Below are 23,828 nucleotides of genomic sequence, written 5' to 3' on the forward strand. Positions count from 1 at the left end.
AGAATATTATTTCTATTTCAAAATTGTATAAAAGTGCTCTGATATAAGTAAGGTACTAGTACTATGTAACTACAATCTGTTTTTTGACGTCTTATTACAAAGCGCGGCGCGACGACTAGTACCATCACCGATCATTAATTCAGGGGTTTTTACTTTGTCACAACCATTGATATACAAAAACCCAAGATGCACACTCAACGTCTAAAAAACGTCGTCAAAAAATGAGCGCAACATTCTAAATTGTGCGCTCATTTCAAATAGTCTCGCGTCTAATAAGTGGAGTCGATGTTATTTATTTGTGTTTTTTTTATAAATAAATTTATGTACTTTTGAACTTTTTTGTGTGTAGTTTTTGACAAATATATTTACGCTATATAAAGTGTAGGTCAGGAGGTAGGTAATTTAAAGAAAAAACTTTTTAACCGGGTTAAAGTTATGTATTATTATAAATTTACAATTATTTAACATCCAACACCTTTTGTCTTCAGTCACCACGCACGCTGTAAAGCACCCGAAAAGTCGGATAAATTTAAAATTATGTTAAATAGTTGTAAATAAAACAGTCATGTTCGACTCCACTCAATACCTTGTCCTACCGACCACGGTCGGTCGTAAAATTTTATTACTTTAAGTACGTATACACTGCGTTGTAATAACAACTTTAAGCAATTCGCGTAAGGTTGATTTTGCAATAATATATGCTTGTAACATATACTGTTATAGACATACTGTTATAGAAAGGGACAGAAATAGTGTTTCGGGACACTTTCAAGCGTTACTTTTATTCGAGACTGTGCATCTTGGGTTTTTTGTATATCAATGGTCACAACACTATTTTTATTTCATTAAAAACTGACAACACCGTAAACGTCAGTTGACTTCGTCTAATTAAAAATACGACTATAGATCAACTAGCCCATATTATACTTAGGACTGATTTCTTTACTTTAAATAATTTTATATTTATTCCAGGTTTCGTATGCACGAATGCAATCTGTTGCTGGCGACTTCTGCTCTGGAAGAGGGCATAGATCTGCCAAGATGCAACTTGGTTGTCAGATGGGATGTGCCTCCTTCGTAAGTTATTTCCTTGCAGTTATTTGGAGCAGTGTTGCCTTCAGCGTGCGACTCTCATCCCTGAGGTCGTAGGTTCGATCCCCGGCTGGGCACCAATGGACTTTCTTTCTGTGTGCGGATGTAATCTTCGCCCGAACGGTGAAGGAATGGTTTGGAAACTGGCTTGCCTTAGACCCAAAGAGTCGACTAGTGTCAGACACAGGAGGCTGATCACCTACTGATTAGATTGACAAATTATAATTAACGAAATTTGAGGTCCAGATCTAAAAAAGTTGTAGTGTCACGGGTTTTTCTTTTAATTTGAAGGAGTTCGGGGATATTATTTTTGGTATTACTGAAAAGTTATTTAGAAAATGTTAAGTATAGGTATGTTTATATAAAGCCACCAGTAAACCTCAAAATCTACAGAACCGAATTTGATGGTATTTTGACAATTTCCCTAGTAATTTTTAACTACTTGGTTAAATATAAAAATTCAAACTTAAAAATAAAAAGTGTAAATCTTAAAAACATCACCAAAACCGGCCCAGCTGTTTAAGAGATATAATTGTCAATATTTTATTAGAAGTTCGTTCCAATACAGCCGTTTAGGTGTTTAGTTACAAATTTGTACAGATTTTTTTTGTGTACTTTTTTTATTAAGCTGTGCGGTACTAATTATAACTAAACTATATAAAAAAATTTTTTTCAGATATCGATCCTACGGCCTCTGTCGAAGTCGAGCAAGAGCTGCCAAGTCCTCGGTATCATTGCTGGCGAATGCCGACAGACACAGCAGATTATTGGTCCACAATCTTGCTGTGTACAAGGAGTTGGATCAGGTCAATCTCTTATTATATATTAACACTTATATACAACCAAATCTCTTCCAGGCAACCCTAGTAATGAAATACTAAGGGTAAATTACATAAATAATTTAAAAAATATATACAACTAGCTGACCCGGCAACGTTTTGCCATTTATATTATTTCTAGGAAACATTTTTTGAGTTCAATAAAAATATAGACAATCAATAATAAAAAAAAGGGTTGATCGTAGAGATGTGAAAATTAAGGGTTGTATGTATTTTTGTTTGATGTATCATAATAAAATTAAAATTTCGTCCGAAAAATAAAAATAAAATGTTAGGGGTGGACAACCCTTATCTCTAAGGGGTTTGAAAAATATATGTCGAAGGTTAAACGCGATTAATAATTACAAAGTTGGTATATCTACCGTCGCCCGACATTTTGTACTTAATATTTAAACACAGTCAGTGCGCACGTCCGGCGCAGGCGCCGATCGGAAGGCAACTCAAGCTCTTCACGACCGATTCTACGCACTACTGACAGCTTGACTTTGACAATTGACACATTGAGACTTTACAACCTGTAAGATGTCTGATATTGCGTGGTGTTGCCATTGTAATCAAACAAATTACACCGTGTTCTATCATAACCTAATCTCTGACATATATAGTAGCCGATTCTCAGACCTACTGAATATGCATATAAAATTTGATAAGAATCGGTTAAGCCGTTTCGGAGGAGTATGGTTATTAACATAGTGACACGAGAATTTTATGGAACTACGATATCGTTTTAAGATCTAGGTTCAAGAGTGATTGGGATTTAGTACATTTCTCAAACACCAGACTAATAACGAACATTCTTTAAACGTAGCTGTTTAAAAATAATCCGCCCATGAAGCAAGTTCTACAATGAATTACATTAAAAAATTTAAAATAGTAGTGTAGTTTCTTTAGTTTATCTACACTAGATTTTCTTACATTATATAAAAATATTAATATAATGTCCATCAATAGATTAAATATAATAAATTTGTATTTTTCAGATTGTTACAAGAAAATGTGGGTGTGGTATTCAAAATGAACCACCTCAAGAAGAAGAAATAGAAGCAGATACATACACTTCATGTATCAAAGCATATAAACCAAGTAATAGACATGTCATTAACAAAATTAATGAAATAAATACAAGCATTAATGATATGAATGGCATAGACCCGGAAAAAAGTAAAGAAATTGTAGATATTGGAGGAGATAGTAAGAAAAATAAGGATGAAGAAAGAGGAGATTCAGAAGAACTCGAGAGAAGTAACGAAAATTGTTCAGAATGTATTGAAAATAAAATTGATAGTGAAGATGTCAAAATACCTTTTGATAATCTATATGAGAAATCTAAAGTAGAAAATACAGATAAAAATAAAGTTAATGTAAAAGAAAAATCGATGAATATAAGTGAAAACAATATATTAGATTTTAGAGAAGTGCGGGCAAGTGGAACTATACCAGAGACAAGTGATAAAGTGAATAGTGAAGTGAAAATAACATACAGTGTTGAGAGAAGTGAAGATGCCAGTGTTGATTTAAATAGTGCTATCGCTTTAATTAATAGGTAAGTTCTTTCAACAAAGATATTATATACCATCAAAAACATAACTTGTAAAAAAAAGGGTGCGTGTACTTACGTACGCGCGTAAGAAGTTATACTTCTTTGGCATTATTAAAAATAGTTTTTGATTGCATGCACATAATTAATTACAATTAAATAATCAAAGACTAGAAAAGGAGTCATTATAGTCAATAAAGTTCAGTTTACATTTGAAAAATTAAATAAATAAATATTTATTATTATTCTCTTACATTAAGTGTAACATAAATTCTATTATTATTCGAATGTTGTTTTTAAATTATGTCCAATGCCGTAGCATCTTCGGTGGGCAACTTCATTCTGTTAATTTTGTGTCACGGTGCGCGCGCATCGTAAAATTTCACTCTCATCAATTTTTCATAACGCGCCTAAAGAAGTATAACTTCAAAACCGTGTCTGGCATATCAGTTCTTTTACCGTACAAAGGGAGATTCATGTAATACCAAGTCTGGCAACTTAGTTCTTCACCGGACAAAGTGAAATCCATGTCTCTGAACTGCTTCAAGAAAATGATGAGCAGTGTTGGCCTAGTGGCTTCAGCGTGCGATTTCAGCTCTAAGGTCGTAGGTGGACCAATGAACTTTCTATGTGCGCATTTAACATTCGCTCGAACGGTGAAGGAAAACATCGTGAGGAAACCGGCATGTCACGTGTCGGGCACAGAAGGTTGATCATCTATCAACATGTCTATTAGAAATGATTACAGAGACAGAAGTCTGAGGCCAAGACCTAAAAGTATTTCATTACATTTTTGAATTACAGTAGATAATTTTCTAGGTATTGTGGCAAGCTTCCATCAGATACCTTCACTCGGCTGGCACCTCAATGGTGGATGGAGGAGGTTCGACTCCCAGCAGGGAACGAAATGAAGACGGCGTATATTTGCACTCTACGCATGCCATTGAATTGTCCCGTTAAATACAATATTGTGGTAAGAAGGTTGTAACTACAGACTTGTGTAAAACAAAAAAAACTTGGCGATTAAAAAGAGTGGCGGAGAGTTTATTGCCAGTTCTTCTCTTCCGTTCTAGCCCTTGATTTGAGAACTGGCAGTAAATGTAAAATTAGAAGCATTTAATGTATATTTCTTTTGTGACGTTTTTGGACCCAGCTGCCCACTATTTTCGAACCAATTCGACTTAGGGTCCTTCAAGAAAAGAGCGTGCCAATTCTTAAAAGGCCCGCAACGCACTTGCGAGCCTTCTGGCAATGTGAGTGTCCATGGGTGGCGGTATAACTAACATCAAAAGTCTAAGTCAAGAATCATATAATCATATAGGTAACACAATGTACACTTATGAACGTCAAAAAATAAATATACATTAAATGCTTCTAATTTTACATTTACTGCCAGTTCTCAAATCAAGGGCGTAGAAAGAGAAGAACTGGCAATAAACTCTCCGCCACTCTTTTTAATCGCCAAGTTTTTTGTCTTACACAACGTTACAACACATCAGATTGTCTCTTGTGCGTTTGACCCCATTGTTTGACCTATCTCGATGTTTTTTTAATCTCTAGGGTCATCCGATGCCAACTCGCGTGTTGGCTAGACGCATGGTGGCACTGCAGGCTTGTAGGATTTTACACAAGTCAGGGGAATTGGACGATCAGTTGATGCCCATAGGTGAGTCCTTCGTGATCTGATAAATTACTACTGTTAAACTAATTACCAGTGTTGCCAATTTATGACAGAAAATTGGGGCAATTAGTAACTGCCTGGGTATCCGGAAACTATATCCAGGCTGGTCCCTTCCCTCGGTAAAATACTTTGCGCTGGTTCGGCTTCGCGTGTCAGTATAAAAAAAAAAAAATGGTGCGTGTACTTATGTACGCGCGTAAGAAGTTATACTTCTTTGGCTTTCTTTATTTTTTTTAAAACATTAAATAATTAATATTTAGCGTTAATAATTTAACAATATTTAATATTTAGTATATTATTCAATTATTAATTAATATTAATAATAATTATTATTTATTATTTTATTAATTCAATTTAATAACTAGGTATGTTTCATAACCTTTTAACTAAGTAACAATAGGTCTTTGTGAAAAAGCATTGCTAAATTTCATTGAAAAAATAATTAAAACTCCTTTATTTGTTTAAAAGGTACTACAAATGTCATTATGGTCATTCAAAATTCTTGGCATATTCCCATCTCGCTCGCGCACGCTCGGCGCCCATACTGATAATTTTGTGTCACGGTGCGCGCGCATCGTAAAATTTCACTCTCATCAATTTTTCATAACGCGCCTATAGAAGTATAACTTCAAAAACAAACACACTTCTGACATGTGTACTTTGAAACTTCTTTGGCAAACAAATTTTTAAGTCTTGTTCTCTAAAACTTTAGATTTCCGAGATTTAGAGAAAGGGAAAAAGAAAGATATGTTAGGAATTTAATGAATTTAATTGTCATTTTAATATTAAATTTGTCGAAAATTAATACAAATTATTAGTTTAATTTTTTCAACTTATTTCTTTGATAATAAAAACGCGTGGTATTTTAATTAGGTAAATTAACTTAAATTTTAATTAGCATGTGTACCTACTTTGCACGCACGTACTTTTTTATGAACAGAAACATTTACTTAACTTAATAAAAAATATAAATTCTATAATCCCAATACATTTAAAATCTTGTCGATTAGCGTATTGTTCATCAAATAGTTGACATTTCAACTTTAAAATATTTTCAGGCAAAGAAAACTTCAAAGCAGCTGAAATGGACTCGAACCTTACCCAAGAGTTGGACAATAATGATTCCGCCCGCCCAGGGACCACTAAACGCAGGCAATATTACTTCAAACGTGTAAGTTATTAACTTATGATTGATATTAGAGCGACTCATGGCCATGTGTAATACCTTTTCAGAATCCCTATTAAATGCGCCAAAACTTGTAATACAGGGTCACTTTTCGGTAGAGTATTTTTTTTTCACAGTGAGGTCCGAAGTAAACAAAAAGTTATGATTTCAAAAAATGTTATATCGTATAACTTAATATTATCTTCAAAACACTCAATAAACAACTGTAAATAGTATGTCTAACGCAAGAACTCATCAGTAACAATCTAGTGGATATTATGAAAAAGATACAGGATGTAGATATTTTGAATTTTAATAAGAATTAGTAAAAAAAGTCAATTTTCTTATAAAACGCAAAATAAATTATAACTCTGCAGGGGTTGAGCTTAGAGACCTCCCGCAGAACAATTTTTTGCAGCTGATGACATCATCTATCCCCTATTTGCGTTTGATCCACGACTTCTTGACCACCCTGTATATATTCACCATGGGAAATGTTCCGAGTAGTTTTACGGACTGCAGATGAGTTTCATCATCGGACGTTTTATTTCCTATTATAGATTAAATTGATTTGGTTTTTCAGACAGCCTGGGCGTTCACTGATTGTCAGCCGATAATAGACACGAGCGATGCTGATATCGAAGCGAATCCGATACCAAAGAGTAGACCCATTCTACCCTCTGGTAAGTTTTGAAATAATGTAGATTACGAAATAATTACCTAATATAAAGTGACGCGAACAATAAAGTTTGACAAGTGACAGCTGATATCTGACATTGAGAAGTTACATTTTAATATAATATCTGTGCTTCCTAAGCGAATGTTTTGCTGTAAAATAATCTCTCATTCTGACAAATTGTGTTTACTCTGTGATGATACACTTATTTTTCTTTACACTGTGTATAAACCTTAAATTAAGTATAGTAAGAAGTTTTTACTTTAAAAAGTTTCTATAATTAATGATATGTAAATAAAATTGATAAATATCTTCTAATTTTATAATTGAACTACTTACTTGACTAACTTATTAAATTTTTTGCACATCTATGTTTTTTTAATTCAGAAAATGCTCAAATCCATGTTAAAAGTTTATACACTGCACAATGCTTCCCATCTCATTCTCTCCCACGCCAAATCCCACGTATTCATGCCTCTGTCTCTTTTTACTGTCGCTTTCCGTTGCATCCGGTTTGAAATCACAACGATTCTAAAGACGTTTCACTTCAAAAACCTAATAGACTTTTGTTTACAGGTACAAAGAGAAATATGCTCTATGCAATAGTCTCGAATCTATGGTGTGCTCTACCAGAGAGGTATAACACAAGAGGAAGGAAGTTGCACCTCCCGCAGCACGCTGATCAAGCTATAGGGATACTTGTCGCAAGATGCGAACCTACCAAGTAAGTTTATACATAAACTCAAAAATTACTAGGTAGATTTAAAAAATTCTTCAACGTTTATTTTTTTTTATTTATTACTAGCGGACCCGAAAGACGTAGTCATGTCTTGACTATGAATATTGATTTCGAATTGGTATAATTAAGGGAGCGTTCAAGTATTACGTCACGCAATTTTTGGAGATTCTTGACCCCCCCCCCCCATATAACGTGCCGTAAAGTTTTCGGTACCCAACAGTAAAACGTTTGGTGACCACCCAGTTACTTTTTATACCTTAAAGTTACCATTATGTGGTGTAAGTACTGGAAAGTCGAAAATAATATTAACAATAACGGGTAATTCAATCCCCGCCCCGCATCGTAACGTATTACAAAAGGACCCCCCCCCCCCCCCAAAATTCGTTACGTAATACTTGAATGCTCCCATACTAAAAAAATATATCAGAAACAAAGAGTTTATTATTCTAATGCTATATGATATACAACTTTATTGTTTGTTTTTCTGGACATCTGTCAATTCAATAAAACTATTGTGTTCTTCTTTATAGCCAAGTATACCAAGTGTTATAACGTGTATGTTAGTCTATCCAAACTCAACAAAACTCCATATTAAACTTTTAATATTAGCTCTGCACTAAGAAATTCATTTTTTGTTAGAAATCTATATATGTAATATGTATTTTATAGATATAATAACTCCGATCGAAGCATTTGTTTTAAACGATATTCATTTTTCTTACATCCTCTTTGGCGATGTTTGCAGCACGCATTCTGTTAATGTTATGTCAAACGCCTTAAGGTTACATCAAAAAAGTTTGAATTGTATGCTGGTTAAGTATTCTTAAATTTTCTCATTTTCCGCGCAATTTTCTTAATTTTTTCATAAGAATCTTGTCCTGACAATACAACAAAGAAAGAATTAGTGAAATCGGTCCAGCCGTTCACGCGTGATGCGTGACCAAGGGAAATAGGGATTCATTCACATATATATAGATTATAAGCCTATATTTGTTTCCTAAATATTTCAAAAGTAACCTTCATAGAACGAAAATCATAAATGTCTTTCGTCTCTGTCAAATTGTGTTTACGCTGTGATAAATAGAGATGGCAAGTACTTGTGAATACTGTGCTAGCAGGCTAAAGTTTTATCAAATGCTGTATTTTTATTCCCTCAGGTTGCAAATTCCAGCGTTTCCAGTATATACGCGTTCTGGGGAAGTGAGAATCAGTGTTGAGCCGGCCTTAGATGCGGACGTACGTCTGTCGCCACGACGAGCTCGGCTTGTACGTCGGTATGTATACGTGCATTGTTACGAGCTAGGGGTTCGGATAGAAAACGACGTAGATCTCTTCTTGGATTTATTCAAAATTGTACGAGTTGCTGTTCTATCCTTGTCGCACAATTTTAGGACGTACTTTAATCTCTATCGTTCCGTCCTTGTCGTACGGCGTTCTAGAATGTCCAGTCCGGCTTTGAGAAGGTTCCGATCTTCTCTCTCTTTCGGATCATTTATCCAGGGGAAGTGAAATGTGTATCTGAAAACGCCCGTATACAGTTTTCCTGAAAACTGTACCACTAGACTGAACTTTCTCTAAAACAGCCTGAAAATAACAAAAAACAAAATTGGAATTTTCATAAAAAAATTAAGTTCCTTGTATGTGAGAGAGAATCTCTTGAAACGCTCATAAAACACATTTCAAAAGATTGAAAACGTCTCTAAGTTGTAGAAATATCGAGAAACAATTCAGTCAACCTATTTCAAGTCAAAATATTTGCTGATAAAAAATAATGAGATTTCGTTTTGACTGTTATACGTTTTATACACTTATTTTAAGAACCAAGCGATAATGTTTTTGAAGTTATACTTCTTTTGGCGCGTTAGGGCAAAATGATGAGAGTAAATTTTTACGATGCGCGCGCATACCGTCACAAAAAACCGACATCCTGAAGTTAGCTATAGTCAACATTTTAGTTTTTTCTATTTTTAGTGTCGTTTTTTCTACAAACGTTTTTTATCTTGTTACGACAAAGTATAACTTCTAACGCGTGTACATAAGTCAGGGGTAGTGGGGTTGCGACGCATACAAAAAACTAATTTGGCTTTTTAAATCCAGGGGACACTTCAATACAAGTGTTGTCGACCTATTGGACATTATTAGGAAAGGAGAATGAATTACAATTTATGAGTGTGGGAAAAACTAAAGGGCTTATTTTGGCATCAACTTTGAGATAATTGCTAACATTAGGTTTGCGCTTCTAATTAGTAATTAAAATATATATTTTTATAAGTTAGGATACATAACTTACGTCACATGAATTTTTAAATATATTTTCAGCTTCATGCGTTTCGTATTCTCGGACGTGCTGCGCGTGCGCCGTCGCGGCATGAAGTTACAAACGGAGGGATCGACGCAGAACAATTATTACATCGTACCAACTGTTAAACGTAAGTACTCTTCGTATTTCTTTTTAGTATATCTTCACACTTCTCTTCTCTTCCGTCCCAGCGTGTGCTCACTCAGGCTGTCTCGAGTATTCTTGGGGAGACAAAAAACCGCTCAACTGCAGAGGCAAAACTAGAAACAATCTAAAGAGTACACTCCTCCCTCAAAGGCCGGCAATGCACCCACGATTGGGTGGGCTGCGATGAATTTTGGCCTTCCCGTAGGCTTGTTTGTGCTCCCTATCCAATAATAAGAAGCATCTATAATCGCTTTCATACAGAAAAGGCGTTTCAAATAAATAAACTTAATCATATGTAGCTAAAATTAATGCTATCAAAAAAATTACTTACATAACCAAGTCTCGCTACTCAGTTCTTCTACCATTCAAAGTGAGATCCATGTAATACCAAGTTAGTTAATTCAGAATGAATTGCTAAATTTTTGAAATGAAAATCGGCGTTGCATTTCTGGCGCAGAAGTTGTGGGTTGTTGGTGTCATGATTTGCCATGATAACTCCTTGTTAAAGGTGTGTTTTAAAGTTATTTGTGGTCATATTCTTATCTTAGAAACTTAGGAAGTAAGTTTTGAGGAAAGATATACATGTGAGGAAAACATAATATTTAATATTTTCCTATACAAACTCTTTTTATATTTTATTTTTCTTCTTTGCCGTCAGATCGACGATGTTTTTTTTGTCACTTGACATAATAGATGTAAGATGTTTTAATTTTTTCTTTATATTATTTTATTTTATAAAACCTAGAATATAGGCTTTAAATGTTGTTTCTTTGTATTCACAGGGAAACGCAGTTGCGCCTTATTTATCCCCAGTACTCATATAAGCGATTGATACCATTATATACATATATGTTATATGTAATAAATGTTATTTATAAAGTAAAATAATATATAATTTAAAAAACGTGTGACACTCGGGGACTGCCGCGGTAAAGCTATTGCATAGCATTTTTGATCAACTTATGCAATTATAATTCAAGTTTTTTCTTCGATATTAATTCAATCTGCCACTCTACCAGACTCAGACTAACGCGCCTATATAGTCTGTCTCACTCTAACGCGTACCGCACCGGCCGCGCTTACGCTACGTCACCTATGTGAGACGCTGTATGCGTTCTGTCCCGCTCTAACGCGTATTGGCTGCACCTATATTACGTCATCTTGTGTTAGGTTTATTTTCGTTACGGAATTTCTTGATTCGGTCGCCGCGCTCAAAGCCCGCGATAAGATCCATGCAATAGCTTAATATTAAAAACTTTATTCTCTATAAAATACATACATAAACATATTTTTTTAACTTAAGCATTAGTTATCAGCAGCCGCAGCACTAATAGCAGCAGCAGCAGGTTGTCTTCCGACATAGGCCACACAATAAGTAAAATATTCTCCTTTTTTTTTAGGAACGACGGACACCGGTACGGCGGTGGATATAGACTGGGCGTTCTTAGAACTAATTTTCAAACATACGGAAGGCAAGAAGATACAAGAGCAGGAGAACTCCGCGTTATGGGAGAAGAAGGAGAAAGGGCAGATAGAGAATCCACTCTTGAGGCCGGGTGATGTGTTTGCTTTTGACCCGGAGAAGTATAACGAGGCGGTTGTTACGCCCTGGTATAGGAATCAAGATCAACCACAGGTAATGAAATTTTTAAAGGCAATATGCTTTATAGCGTAGGAGACTATTTAGACAATAAAATAAAAAAAAATAAAAAAAAAATATGTTTATTATGGAACATAAGATACATGTATCACTTATTCCACGTCATTAAATTTGAAGGCATCCCTACTCATCGGCAAAGAAGACAGAGGGGGTAGGCCGAGAGAAAAAGCCGGCGTAAAAAACTCTCGGTACTCTTTTAAAACAGCAAATCATCAAACAACACTTATTTAAAACAAATATCACAAATTAATTAGAAGTAGCCTGTCTAGCACTAGTCCCAGGCCCTTTTATCAACTAGATAATCGTTGACTTTATAGTAAGCCTTTTTACACAGCTTTTCTTTAATACATTTCTTAAATTTATTGAAAGGCAGTGATAAAAGAGCCTCTGGGATTTTATTAAAGAAGAGTATCCCTTTCCCCAAATAATATTTGACAATTTATAACTTCACTTAGAACTTCAATAGTTTAAAAACTGTTTGAGCGTTTGAGATCTGGGTTTATCGGAGTATGCTTAAAATCTTGGACAGACCGCATACGAAATACAACCGTGCTGGACAGAATGCAGAAGAACAAAGAAGTGCTTATGACGGTTAAGAAAAGGAAACTTGAGTATTTCGGACACGTTTTACGCAACTCCAAAAAATATGAGCTCCTTCAACTAATCATACACGGCAAAGTGGCAGAAGAAGGAGAAGGAGACCTGGCCGCAGACGCACGTCCTGGTTGAAAAACTTGAGACAATGGTTTGGTCAAAGCACCAAGTCTTTGTTTAGAAGCGCGGCATCCAAAATTAAAATAGCCATGATGATCGCCTTCGCAAGGAGATGGCACTATACGAAGAAGAAGAATTTATAACTGTTCTTATTATTATGTTATGATAATCAATATATGTTTTGACGTGATAACGTCTTTAAAATCGTTTTAGTCGGGTGACATGTTCAGAAACTTGTGTCACACCAAAACCTCACGAGCGCGATCGCAGGTATAACGAGAGAGAGACGGACCGATCTCCCGTCTCATCTCGAGCGCTGCCAGTCATTCCGTGAATGTATGAAGAAAAATGTATATCATAGTCGAATAAGTAAACTTGTCATTTTACACCCGAAATTTATCATCAAAAGTGTGAATAAAACGATAGATTTAATTTAAAATTTGAAAAAATTGTTATCTTCATTAATTCCTTACTTCCCAAAAACTTATATCACCAATAAGACGTTATCACGTAAACATCTCGATCGTAAACCTACTTTACAAACAACCAATATTTTTTTTTTAATGGAATCTCGCTGATGGCCTTAAGGGCCTTTTCAACTCAGGTCCGGCTGTTTTGGAGAGCATAGCTCATAATCAATATGGCATGCCTATTTTTATGTGTCTGATTGTGCGGTGATTTTTATATAATTAGTCAATCTGTATGGACAAGTGGTCTTTCCAAATAAACGATTTATTATTATTATGAAATTAGAAATTATTATTAAGTTACTAACATGAGTTAAATAAAAATTAGCGATTTAATTAAAATTTATAGTTTTAAGAACAAAAGACGAACCGACACCCCATTTGATTTTAATTGATACTGCCGCCCATGGACGGCGAGTGCGTTGCCGGCCTTTAAATATATGTTCCTTCTTTTCAAGTAAAGTTTTGTTTACTTTTACAACTTCATCATTCTCTATGTCACATCAATTATCTAATAATAAATGTGTCATTAAAGGAATGATAACTGGATTTCAGTTCTTCCTGGTGGCAGAGATATGCTGGCACCTCACCCCCGACTCGGCATTCCCTTCGGATCAGCACGCGACCTTCCGCTCTTACTACAAAGCCAAGTACGGAGCTGATCTGACGCAGAACGATCAGCCATTGTTGGATGTGGATCACACCAGCGCCAGATTAAACCTTTTGACGCCTAGGTGAGTTTCTTTCTTCTTTCTTCTGTGTAGTCGGTCCCTGATTTCAGCATATTTCATTGACTCTTCTATTATAATGACTTATTAATTGTTGAAAATACATGATTTGATGATGAATTTTGATGAGGTTGAACCATAATATTTTAATTCGGCCAATTGTCACATTTAATACTTAAATACGGTCACCGTGACCACGCACGCTGTAAAGCACGCGAAACGTCGGATAAATTTAAAAGTATGTTAAATAATTGTAAATTTATAATAATACATAACTTTAATCCGGTAAAAAAAAGTTGTTTATTTATATGTGTAAAGGTTATGTCAATCAAAGACAATATCATTTAATGCTTACCTTTTTTTTCCGCTTGGGTTATATTTTTGCCCCTAATTGTATAATTTCTTAGTGACTATTAACGCAAAGTATTCTGTAAGTATTCATATTAAGTAAGGGTGTCGGCACGGAATAAGTTTAAGGAATTAAATACATATTATGACACCAACTGGTCAATATATTCCTGAAGCCTTGTTGTTACAAAATAATATAGACTAGACTAGATTAAAAAAAAAAAAAAATAATTGTTTAAAAAAACTAAAAAACACGCTTTTAAAGCACATCAAACTAAAAAGTGAAAAATATTTTTTTAGGTTGCTCTTTAGAAATATGGCACAGAGCGCCCCACGCTTTTTCACAATAATACCAGTATTTTTTGTTCATTACCATTTTCAGCCTAAATTAGGAATTATTTTTCACTTTTTAATTTGATATGCTTTAAAAGCGTGTTTTTTAGTTTATTTAAACTATTATTTATTTTTTAGTTACATTTTTTTTATTTTTTTTTTCGGATTATTGCATTGTCATCGATCTTTGACAGGTGCGCAAAATTTGAATAAAATCTGTCCGTTTAAAGTGGGTTAAAATCGAGTCCAAAGGAGTCGGTTACATACATACAGACAGGTGAAGCTAATATAAAGCGTGTAATAAATGGTTATAAATATTTTAACTAAAAGTAACAAACCTGTAATTGATATATATTTGTAATGTATATTTTGTTATCAGATATGTGAACCGCAAAGGCGTAGCGCTGCCAGTGTCGTCGGAGCGCACGCGCAGAGCGAAGCGCGATCGTCTCGACCAGAAGCAGATAATGGTCCCAGAACTCTGCAAAGTTCATCCTTTTGCGGCTCCGCTTTGGTTCGCTACAGTTGCGTTGCCCTGTGTGTTGTATCGGTGAGTTGTTGACATTCATTCGCTCACTCATTCACTCACTCACTTATTAGCTCAGTCACTTACTCACTCTTTCACTCACTCATCATAATTTCTTTTCAAGTCCACTTAGAATCGTATTCTGATTTAATGTGTAGTTTTAAATCCGTCTCACAATTAATTAATTGTTTTAAATGCTCAAGGAAAAGCTCTTGAAATTAAGTATATCAAAAGCCGTCAAATCATATTATGACGTTGACGAGAATCTATAGTCGTATTTTTAATGTGACGAAGCCAACTGACAGTAGCTAATGTCACTTTGTAAAATAATGTTGCCATATTTAAAGTAATAGTGATGCGTTCAGTTCTTGTTCAATCAGATGTATGAACAATGACTGTGAATAGTTAATCATTTCAATCAATAAAATAATATTATTTCTATTTCAAAATTGTATAAAAGTGCTCTGATATAAGTTAGGTACTAGTACTATGTAACTACAATCAGTTTTTTGACGTCTTATTACAAAGCGCGGCGCGGCGACTAGTGCCATCACCGATCATTAATTCACGGGTTTTTACTTTGTCACAACACTATTTTTATTTCATTTAAAACTGACAACACCGAAAATGTCAGTTGACTTCGTCTAATTAAAAATTCGACTATAAGTGCGAGCTCCTATTCACCATGCCTCCTGCTGATAGAGGACAAATCTTTGTTTTTAATTTAATTATTATTATTAATTACTAAAGATGTCATGTGGAACATGGTGTAATGGTTGCGGCTCCTTACAAACGTTGTGTAAAACAAAAAACTTGGCGATTAAAAAGAGTGGCGGAGAGTTTATTGCCAGTTCTTCTCTTCTTGCTTTGAGAACTGGCAGTAAATGTAAAATTAGAAGCATTTAATGTTTTTTGTCGTTCATAAGTGTACATTGTGTTGCCTATATTAATAAATGTTTTTTGGCTTTATCACGCTTTAAAACATATTTTTCCAGCATCAACGCCTTGCTAATAGCGGATGAGATCCGTCGCGCCGTAGCATTGGACGTGGGGCTCGGAATCCCCAGAATTGATGACGACTCGTGTCCAGGGTTCACGTGGCCGGCTCTGGACTTTGGCTGGAGTTTGGCAGAGGTTAATTATTTCTGTAATCTTTGAATAGTAATTACTGTAATATTTTCTTTCTCTTCTTCTGGTGGTGATATTGCGAAATGTTGGCGGTTAACAGTTTGAATTGCCAGGTATTTTGCGCGAGTCTAAAAAGTTGATCGTCGGATGTGATATCCACTCCCGTGTGTTACCCAACGGTGACTTCTTCGATCTGTCATATTTTAGTAAACAAAAAAAAAATCGTTTCTTTTTGAGAATAAGGACATCCTTGTGTTGTAGGTGACTTAATTTTTCCGTATAGTGAAATAACTTTTAAGCTACAAAAATTAAGCGTTTTACATGTCTTAATGAAAAAAATTTACATCTAAGCCATTCTCGAATCCACTTGAAACTAAAATTTCATCAAAATCTATCCAGCTGTTTAGGAGTTTACAAACACGCCAGTAAGATTTGTATATATATAAAAAAAATGTTTTATTAAAAATGACAATATTTTTCTTTGAATATAATTAATGTGAGACGGATATAAGAAAAGCAGTCTTACCAGCTAAAATATTTTTGAAGGTACTCAGTGCTGACTCAGAGAAACACGACAAAAAGAAGGAGATAGAAGACTGGAATCAGAGTGGAGACCTGGAAAAGGAACAGAGGTGAGAAAAATCTTTTACTTTAGGGTAATGAAGAAAATTGAATCTTTGACGCAAAGCATCAGAGACACTAGATTTGAATTCCGGGGATTTTGTCTCGGGCACATATGTCAAAATGTAAATGTCAGTCTTTTTTTTTTTTTATTAACACTTCGTTGCAAATAAAAGAAACACAATACATAAAAATTATAAGGGATGCAACGGGTGGCCTTATCGCTAATAAGCGATCTCTTCCAGGCAACCCTAGTTAAGAGAAATTCTAAAAAAAAAAAGAAACATGATGCGTGCGAGAAGTGCAGAATCCTTAATCTAAAGTAATAAAAAAAAATGTGCGTGTACTAGTGTACACACGTTAGAAGTGAAACTTCTTTATGACTTTATTTTTCGAAAAATTATCTATATGCAACTTTACAGAAATTGGTTAAATAAAGTTAAATTAGATAAAGTTTAACAAAAGGCTTTTAATATCACAAACTTGAATACAAATAATACAATTATTTCATTTTACCTTATTACCACTAAGATTATTACAGAATTTCATAAATTGTAATAGAATTTTTAGTATCATTGTTATCGTTATTATACATTTTTGTTATTAATGGTTTAGAATCTCTTTGAATCAACCCTGGTAGGGACAAGAAAAAGACGCGCGTAACGGTCAAATGTGACGCGTAACCGAAAAATGTGACGCGTAACCGAAAAATGTGACGCGTAACGTAAAAAATGTTACACAAAAAATTTTTCCAACCCCGATAAAGAAGTTTCACTTATATCGTGACTTGTATAAGAATTATACAAGTCACGATTGATAAGGATAATAGGATTAATATTTTGAAAATAAATATAGCCTTTGTGCCAGGGATAATGTAGTATTCTAATTGTACCTTGTGTTGAATGCCCTGGCGAACCCCGAGGGCTGATCTAAAGGGCGTGGTTGGCTGAGGTGTTTTTAGTGGGTCGGTTCTCGCTACCCCTCTAAATAGCAGAGGGCTTTGAGAGAAAACCAAGCCCTACAGTCCCCTTGCAGGCCAAGCACACCAAGCAGGCCTGTAAGCGCGTTTTCACATCATTAAAAAAAAACTGAAATCGGTCTAGTAGTTTTGTATGTACAAAACAAATATTTTTGAAGTGAAACTTCTAATTCGACTTCAACAAGGTTGCGTTAAATGTTTAACGTTCCTGGGGGATAGAAAGAGACAGAGCGAGAGTGAATGCTTCCTAATTTTCATTTCCACATTAAAAAGTTTCACTTCTTCCGCACGGAGGGACTCCACGCACTATTTTTTTTATAATATAAGTTATATTTTAGGGATAAAGAAGAACAAGAGAATTTACAGAAGACTGAAGAAGAGTCGCAGGAGCAGAAGGAGAAGACGATCAATGATATATTGCAAGAGAAGGAGGAAGCGGAGAGTGTGAGTTTTTTATCATTTGTTATTTATGCTTGAATCTTTTTTCATATAGTTGATGGTTTTGGTCGAACATAGAATGGGGAAACCCTTGTTAAATTAGTTTTAAACATGCAGAATCATTTTACACGTTATTTTGTAGTTTGAATAGTTTTTTTTTTATTTGAGGGTAGGTTATGAATATATTATGTTTATTTTTTAATCATAGGGTTTTGAAATCGGCACTTGGAGCAATGAAATGGCGTCGTCAATACCAGAAACAATGGAGTACGACGATTTCATGGAGCCTCTTCCGCCTAACCTTACATTCTGCACGTCTGCTACAGGTCAGCATCCCGTGACGGAAATTAATGTTATATGCTAAATTGTATATAGTGCGTATAGGTGCGTTTTTATAGAGCAAACGGGCCAAAAGGTTCACTGATGGTGATACCGTCCATAGACAGTAGACACCCATACTGACAGAAGGCTTTTTAGGAATTGGTACGCTTTTATCTTGAAGGACCCTAAATTGGTGCGAGTTTAAACCCACGCTTACTTCATTGATTGTATATCAATTCAATGCCAATCATAATATTAGTTTTAAGTTGAACTTATGAACTAGAAGAGATCTACGTTATCTTAAGTAAATACATTATAACATACGAGAGTCATACTTAGCTCGAGTCAGTCGTGCCTGATCACTTGCTAGAAATATTAGTACAGATATGGAAATGTTATCTTATAATATATTTTTTAGGTGGAGCGAATTGGTCAGATCCAATAGATAAGCCGAAGAATTACCCTGCTAGGAAATTCTCTATGGCTGAAAGCGATTGTTCATATTTATCCAGGTATTTATTTGATGAAAATATTGTCTAATAAAATTATTGATGCTGTTTAAATATTCCGGTTCGAAGGACCAAATAATTAAATCTCAAAAACATGTGCACTCGATGTTTCCATTTAGTTTGTGTGCATTTTACTATAGATATAATTAAAGTATATGTTACTTTTCAGCGATTTTGATACAGACGATTCAGACTTCAACTCGGACGGTAGTGACGAAGATTCTGACGGTTTCTCAAGTAGCAAGAATGCGAATGGTAAGTTTTCAAGACAAAATTCAGTTTTGTCCATTACGGGTCACCCCAATCCGGCAAGTATTTACACACACACATACAGATAAAATACCTATTTCTACCATTATAGGAGCATTTGTGTTTTATTCAGGCGAGTATAAACATAACATTTATTACTAACGAAACACACACACAGAGAAACACACAAAATAATTATAATCAATAAGAAAAATAACAAAAGGTATTTTTTTAAAGAATAAGGTACATTATAAGTGAGTAATATGTGTGTGTGTTGTGATTGTAACTGGCCCTGGCTCAGAATTATGCTGAGGAGCAGACGTGTTCCACAGCACTGGTCATTCTTGATGTTAAAAATAGTCAAGAAAGCTGATGTACTAAATAAATGTCGCAGAAATGTGTCTTAGTTGTGTTCTATTGGCTTCAAACACATACAAAAACTCAGACTTATACACAATCTTAAATTATTAAACACAATCTATATAATCGTGTTAACAAACTTGAATTGCCACGGTCACCTAATCTTTTTCTTTACTTAATATATAAGATAACTACACTTTTAATTCTTTCTCTCTTTATATCTCTTTCACTCTTCCTCCCTCTCTGTGTCTATCTCTTTCTCTCTTCCTCTCCCTCTCTCTTTCTCTTCTTCTGGTCATTTTGATTGTTTTAGGAGTAAAAGCCGGTTTTCACACCGTTTCAAAATCAAAATACGTTTATTCAATTTAGATGCTTCTTAGAGCATGCTTATGAATGTCAACAACGTTTACAAAATTCACGAAAGAGCAGGGCTACGCCATCTCTCTCATCATTTCTTTCTAGTTATCCCTTTCAAAAGGTCAAAGGTCTCCAAATTACTTTTTTTTGCGCATTTATTTAGAAGTTCTTTGTCGTAGCTGCAATGGGCGTACGTATAGAATATAAGACAGCCCACGAGGCTGAAGCTGTAGACGTTGAACGCCGTCGGCCTGTAGCCCCAGCGCCTATGCCTGATAGGGACGACGATATGCGAGATGTGGCGGCCTATAAGGAGATTTTGAAGGATGGCACACCACCGGAAGAGGTGAGAATAAAAAGGTTTTCGGGGAATCTTTTTGTGGTTTCAGAAATTCTGGGAGGTTTAGTTTTTATAATTTAGGTGTGTTAGTTATTTTGCAAAGTTAAGTTTTGTAAGTTTGACACCAATTCTAAATAACTTAAGTAATTATTATGACATTAATGTTCTTATTATATGACAGTATACAAATTAATATGACATTTGCATGCCTAATTATATATGGCTGATTGTGAAGATTTTTACATAGTATCGTCTTTTATTGACATAACCTTTACACATTTAAAGAAAAAACTTTTTAACCGGATTAAAGTTATGCATTATTATAAATTTACAATTATTTAACATAATTTTTTAATTTAACCGACGTTTCGCGTGCTTTACAGCGTGTGTTCGATATATATTGTCTGCAATACAATATGTGATTTAAAAAAGGTTTTTTTTTTGCTTTCAGCACGTGACAAAATACCGAAATTCGGTCATATCACACGAAAAAGAAATTGTTGCTGGTCATCTTATTACAAGAAGTGATCCGGTAAAAAATCTCCTACCTGAGGGTAGAGAAATAGATGAACATACAAACATAACTAAAAATATTGATGGTCTTAAAGTAGTGTCTAAGAATAATTTGGTCGATCAAAAATCATCTGATTCACCCAATGGTGAAGAAGCCAATTCTGATAATAAAGAAATATCCAAAACAGATATATCTAAAGATAAAATATCAGAAATGTTTCCATATCTAAATGGAATCGATACAGACGGTGGTCAAATAACATTAGAAGCCATAGAGAAAAGCAAACGGACACTTCTCTTGGAATTAAAAAAGACATTGACGGATGAGGAAATTAAAAAGTTGAATTGCTTCTCTATGGTCGACATAGATATCGATGCCACAGATTATGTGAACGAGAAAGTTGCCAATGTCGGCTTTGATTCCAAGGATAAATATGAGGAATTGATCAACAAATGGGACTCGGCTGATTCGAAGCCGTATTACTTGGACCATAGTCAGAGTGGTAAAGAGTTTGATTTCGATTATCAGCCGAGTCTGGAAGGACATCCGGGGCCGAGTCCTAGTGTTATATTGCAGGTTAGTTTCGGTTATTTATAAAAATATTAAGCTATTGCATAGATTTCATCACGGGCTTTGAGCGCGGCGACCTAATCAAGAAATTCCGTAACGAAAATAAACCTAACTCACGATGACGTAATATAGTTGCGGCCAATACGCGTTAGAGCGGGACAGAACGCATACTGAGTCTCACATCTCTGCCGAGATCGGTGACGTAGCGTAAGCGCGGCCGGTGCGGTACGCGTTAGAGTGAGACAGACTATATAGGTGTGTTAGTCTGAGTCTGGTAGAGTGGTAGATTGAATTAATATCAAAGAAAAAAATACTGCATAAATAAAAAATTATAATTGCATAAGTTGATAAAATAATGCTATGCAATAGCTTTACCGCGGCAGTCTCCGAGTGCCACACGTTTTTTATTATAGTTCGGTGGCGATTGTCAACTGTCTTTAATCGTTTAAAATTTGAGCTTATAACTAACATAAACTTAGGGGTAGTGACTATACTTCAATATAAGTATAGTCAACCTTTTGGACATTAACGCAAACAAGAATGTTATGTTACAATTTGTGTGTGGGAACAACCAACTAACTTGATTACCTATTTCACCATGCCTCCTGCTGATAGAGGACAAATCTTTGTTTTTAATTTATTTTATTATTATTAATTACTTAGATGTCATGTGGATAATCAAATGGTTGCAGCTCCTTACAAACGTTGTTTAAATCATAAAACTTGGCGATTAAAAAGAGTGGCGGAGAGTTTATTGCCAGTTCTTCTCTTCCGTTGTACGCCCTTGATTTGAGAACTGGCAGTAAATGTAAAATTAGAAGCATTTCATATATTTTTTTTTTACTTTCATAAGTGTACATTGTGTTACCTATATGAATAAACGATTTTGACTTTGACATAAAGGTAAACAAGTAGACTTATGAACGTCAACAGAAACGATGTTAAATTGTTTCTAACCGCAATTTACCACGGGCGAGAAGAACTGGCAAGAAACTCTCCGCCACTCTTTTTAATCGTCATTGAGTCATACAACTTGTTTGAACTGGAGTAAATCAATCCCAAAGATTAGAATCATTTAAATAATCGTCAAATTTTTAAAAATCTTTATTGATTAATTTACGTTTAATGACCACTACCAAAACTGACGTACGATTTATATTGCGGTTTTAAATTATTAATTAAAATATATGTAACTTAACTAATGTTAGGTTACTTTTTACACTAAAAAAGTTTTTATTTCCCAAGCAATTACACATTTACGTTTGTGTAAAAAAGGGCAAATGAAATTTGCGTTATTTATTCATGGTCTAATAAGATGTGTTTCAATTGAGATTTTGTTTTTGTCGTAGGTGCATAAACCACTATATATTTGGAATAAAAAACGATTCCAATGTATCTATCAACGGCCAATCACTTGCCTATTAGATTGACGATCATGAAATAGATACAGAAATCTGAGTCCCAGACCTAAAACTTAATAAAAATTTCAGGCTTTAACGATGTCGAACGCAAATGACGGTATAAACTTGGAACGTTTGGAGACCATTGGAGACAGTTTTCTGAAATTCGCGATCACTGCGTACTTGTACTGCGCACACCCAGCCGTACACGAAGGGAAATTATCGCACATGAGAAGTAAACAGGTAAAATTATTTATAGACAATAAATCCGTCATAATGCACTTTACACTCTTCCGTCTCTTTCTCTGAAATAGTGTTTACACTGTGTTGAAAAGGGACAGATAATTACTTTAGTGAGAATGTTTTAGGTTTTATCAAAAAGAAGGTAGTTTATAAAACTTCGGCATATTTTTTTATAAACTACCCTCTTATTGATAAAACCTTGTTTTTAAATTTGATTTCACAGTTTATTTTTAGTTAGAATGTTTTAGGTTTTATCGAAAAAGAGGGTAGTTTATAAAACTTCGGCATATTTTTTTTTATTTAAACCATTATTATGATTTAAGCGTTTAAAATTTTTATTTAATTTTTTTTTTTAAATTTCTGTCAATACATCACGGTGCTTGTAGTCTTGTAGTGATAAAATAATATAAGAATTGACTATAACGTCACTGTAGAATGATAACCTCGTATGTCAAATAACCATTTATATTTTATTCTTAGACTCTTATGTCATTTAACTGGTATAATCATGAAGTAAGGACAATTTATGTTATTAATAAATGAGTCCTTTTTACCATCCAAAACTATGGACAAAACACATAATAATATTTTAACGAAAATTTTCGTTTCCTGTAATGTTTGGTTCTCTGGACAGCGACGATAATGTAATATATAACTTCTATGTAAAATTTTACCTTTTAAGACAAATTTGCACGCCATTATCTGTGGCGGAACATGAAGTTTAGATTGTACCACCATAATATTTTTGTAGCATATTCATGCAAAAAAATCTAATATATAAAATTCTCGTGTCGCGGTGTTTGTGGTTAAACTTCCCCGAAACGGCTCGACCGATTCTCATGAAATTT

At 34.6% G+C, this 23,828-nt stretch overlaps 1 protein-coding gene across 1 annotated transcript in view; it reads left to right on the forward strand.

The window, feature by feature from the left end:
* Positions 1 to 23,828, forward strand: part of LOC125061251 (endoribonuclease Dcr-1) — a 45,605-nt gene that overhangs the window by 9,535 nt on the left and 12,242 nt on the right. The window contains exons 10-31 of the mRNA XM_047666583.1: positions 973 to 1,077; positions 1,769 to 1,898; positions 2,912 to 3,474; positions 4,288 to 4,441; positions 5,029 to 5,134; positions 6,208 to 6,320; positions 6,898 to 6,997; positions 7,567 to 7,714; positions 8,887 to 9,003; positions 10,049 to 10,158; positions 11,576 to 11,811; positions 13,572 to 13,750; positions 14,805 to 14,975; positions 15,947 to 16,085; positions 16,626 to 16,711; positions 18,018 to 18,123; positions 18,326 to 18,443; positions 18,857 to 18,950; positions 19,117 to 19,202; positions 20,093 to 20,259; positions 20,705 to 21,343; positions 22,828 to 22,980. Of these exons, the coding sequence (XP_047522539.1) occupies positions 973 to 1,077; positions 1,769 to 1,898; positions 2,912 to 3,474; positions 4,288 to 4,441; positions 5,029 to 5,134; positions 6,208 to 6,320; positions 6,898 to 6,997; positions 7,567 to 7,714; positions 8,887 to 9,003; positions 10,049 to 10,158; positions 11,576 to 11,811; positions 13,572 to 13,750; positions 14,805 to 14,975; positions 15,947 to 16,085; positions 16,626 to 16,711; positions 18,018 to 18,123; positions 18,326 to 18,443; positions 18,857 to 18,950; positions 19,117 to 19,202; positions 20,093 to 20,259; positions 20,705 to 21,343; positions 22,828 to 22,980 (3,820 nt within the window). The remainder of the gene's footprint in view (positions 1 to 972; positions 1,078 to 1,768; positions 1,899 to 2,911; positions 3,475 to 4,287; positions 4,442 to 5,028; positions 5,135 to 6,207; positions 6,321 to 6,897; positions 6,998 to 7,566; positions 7,715 to 8,886; positions 9,004 to 10,048; positions 10,159 to 11,575; positions 11,812 to 13,571; positions 13,751 to 14,804; positions 14,976 to 15,946; positions 16,086 to 16,625; positions 16,712 to 18,017; positions 18,124 to 18,325; positions 18,444 to 18,856; positions 18,951 to 19,116; positions 19,203 to 20,092; positions 20,260 to 20,704; positions 21,344 to 22,827; positions 22,981 to 23,828) is intronic.

Source organism: Pieris napi, chromosome 23, assembly GCF_905475465.1.
Source record: "Pieris napi chromosome 23, ilPieNapi1.2, whole genome shotgun sequence".
In the NCBI taxonomy this organism is placed as follows: Eukaryota; Metazoa; Arthropoda; class Insecta; order Lepidoptera; family Pieridae; genus Pieris; species Pieris napi.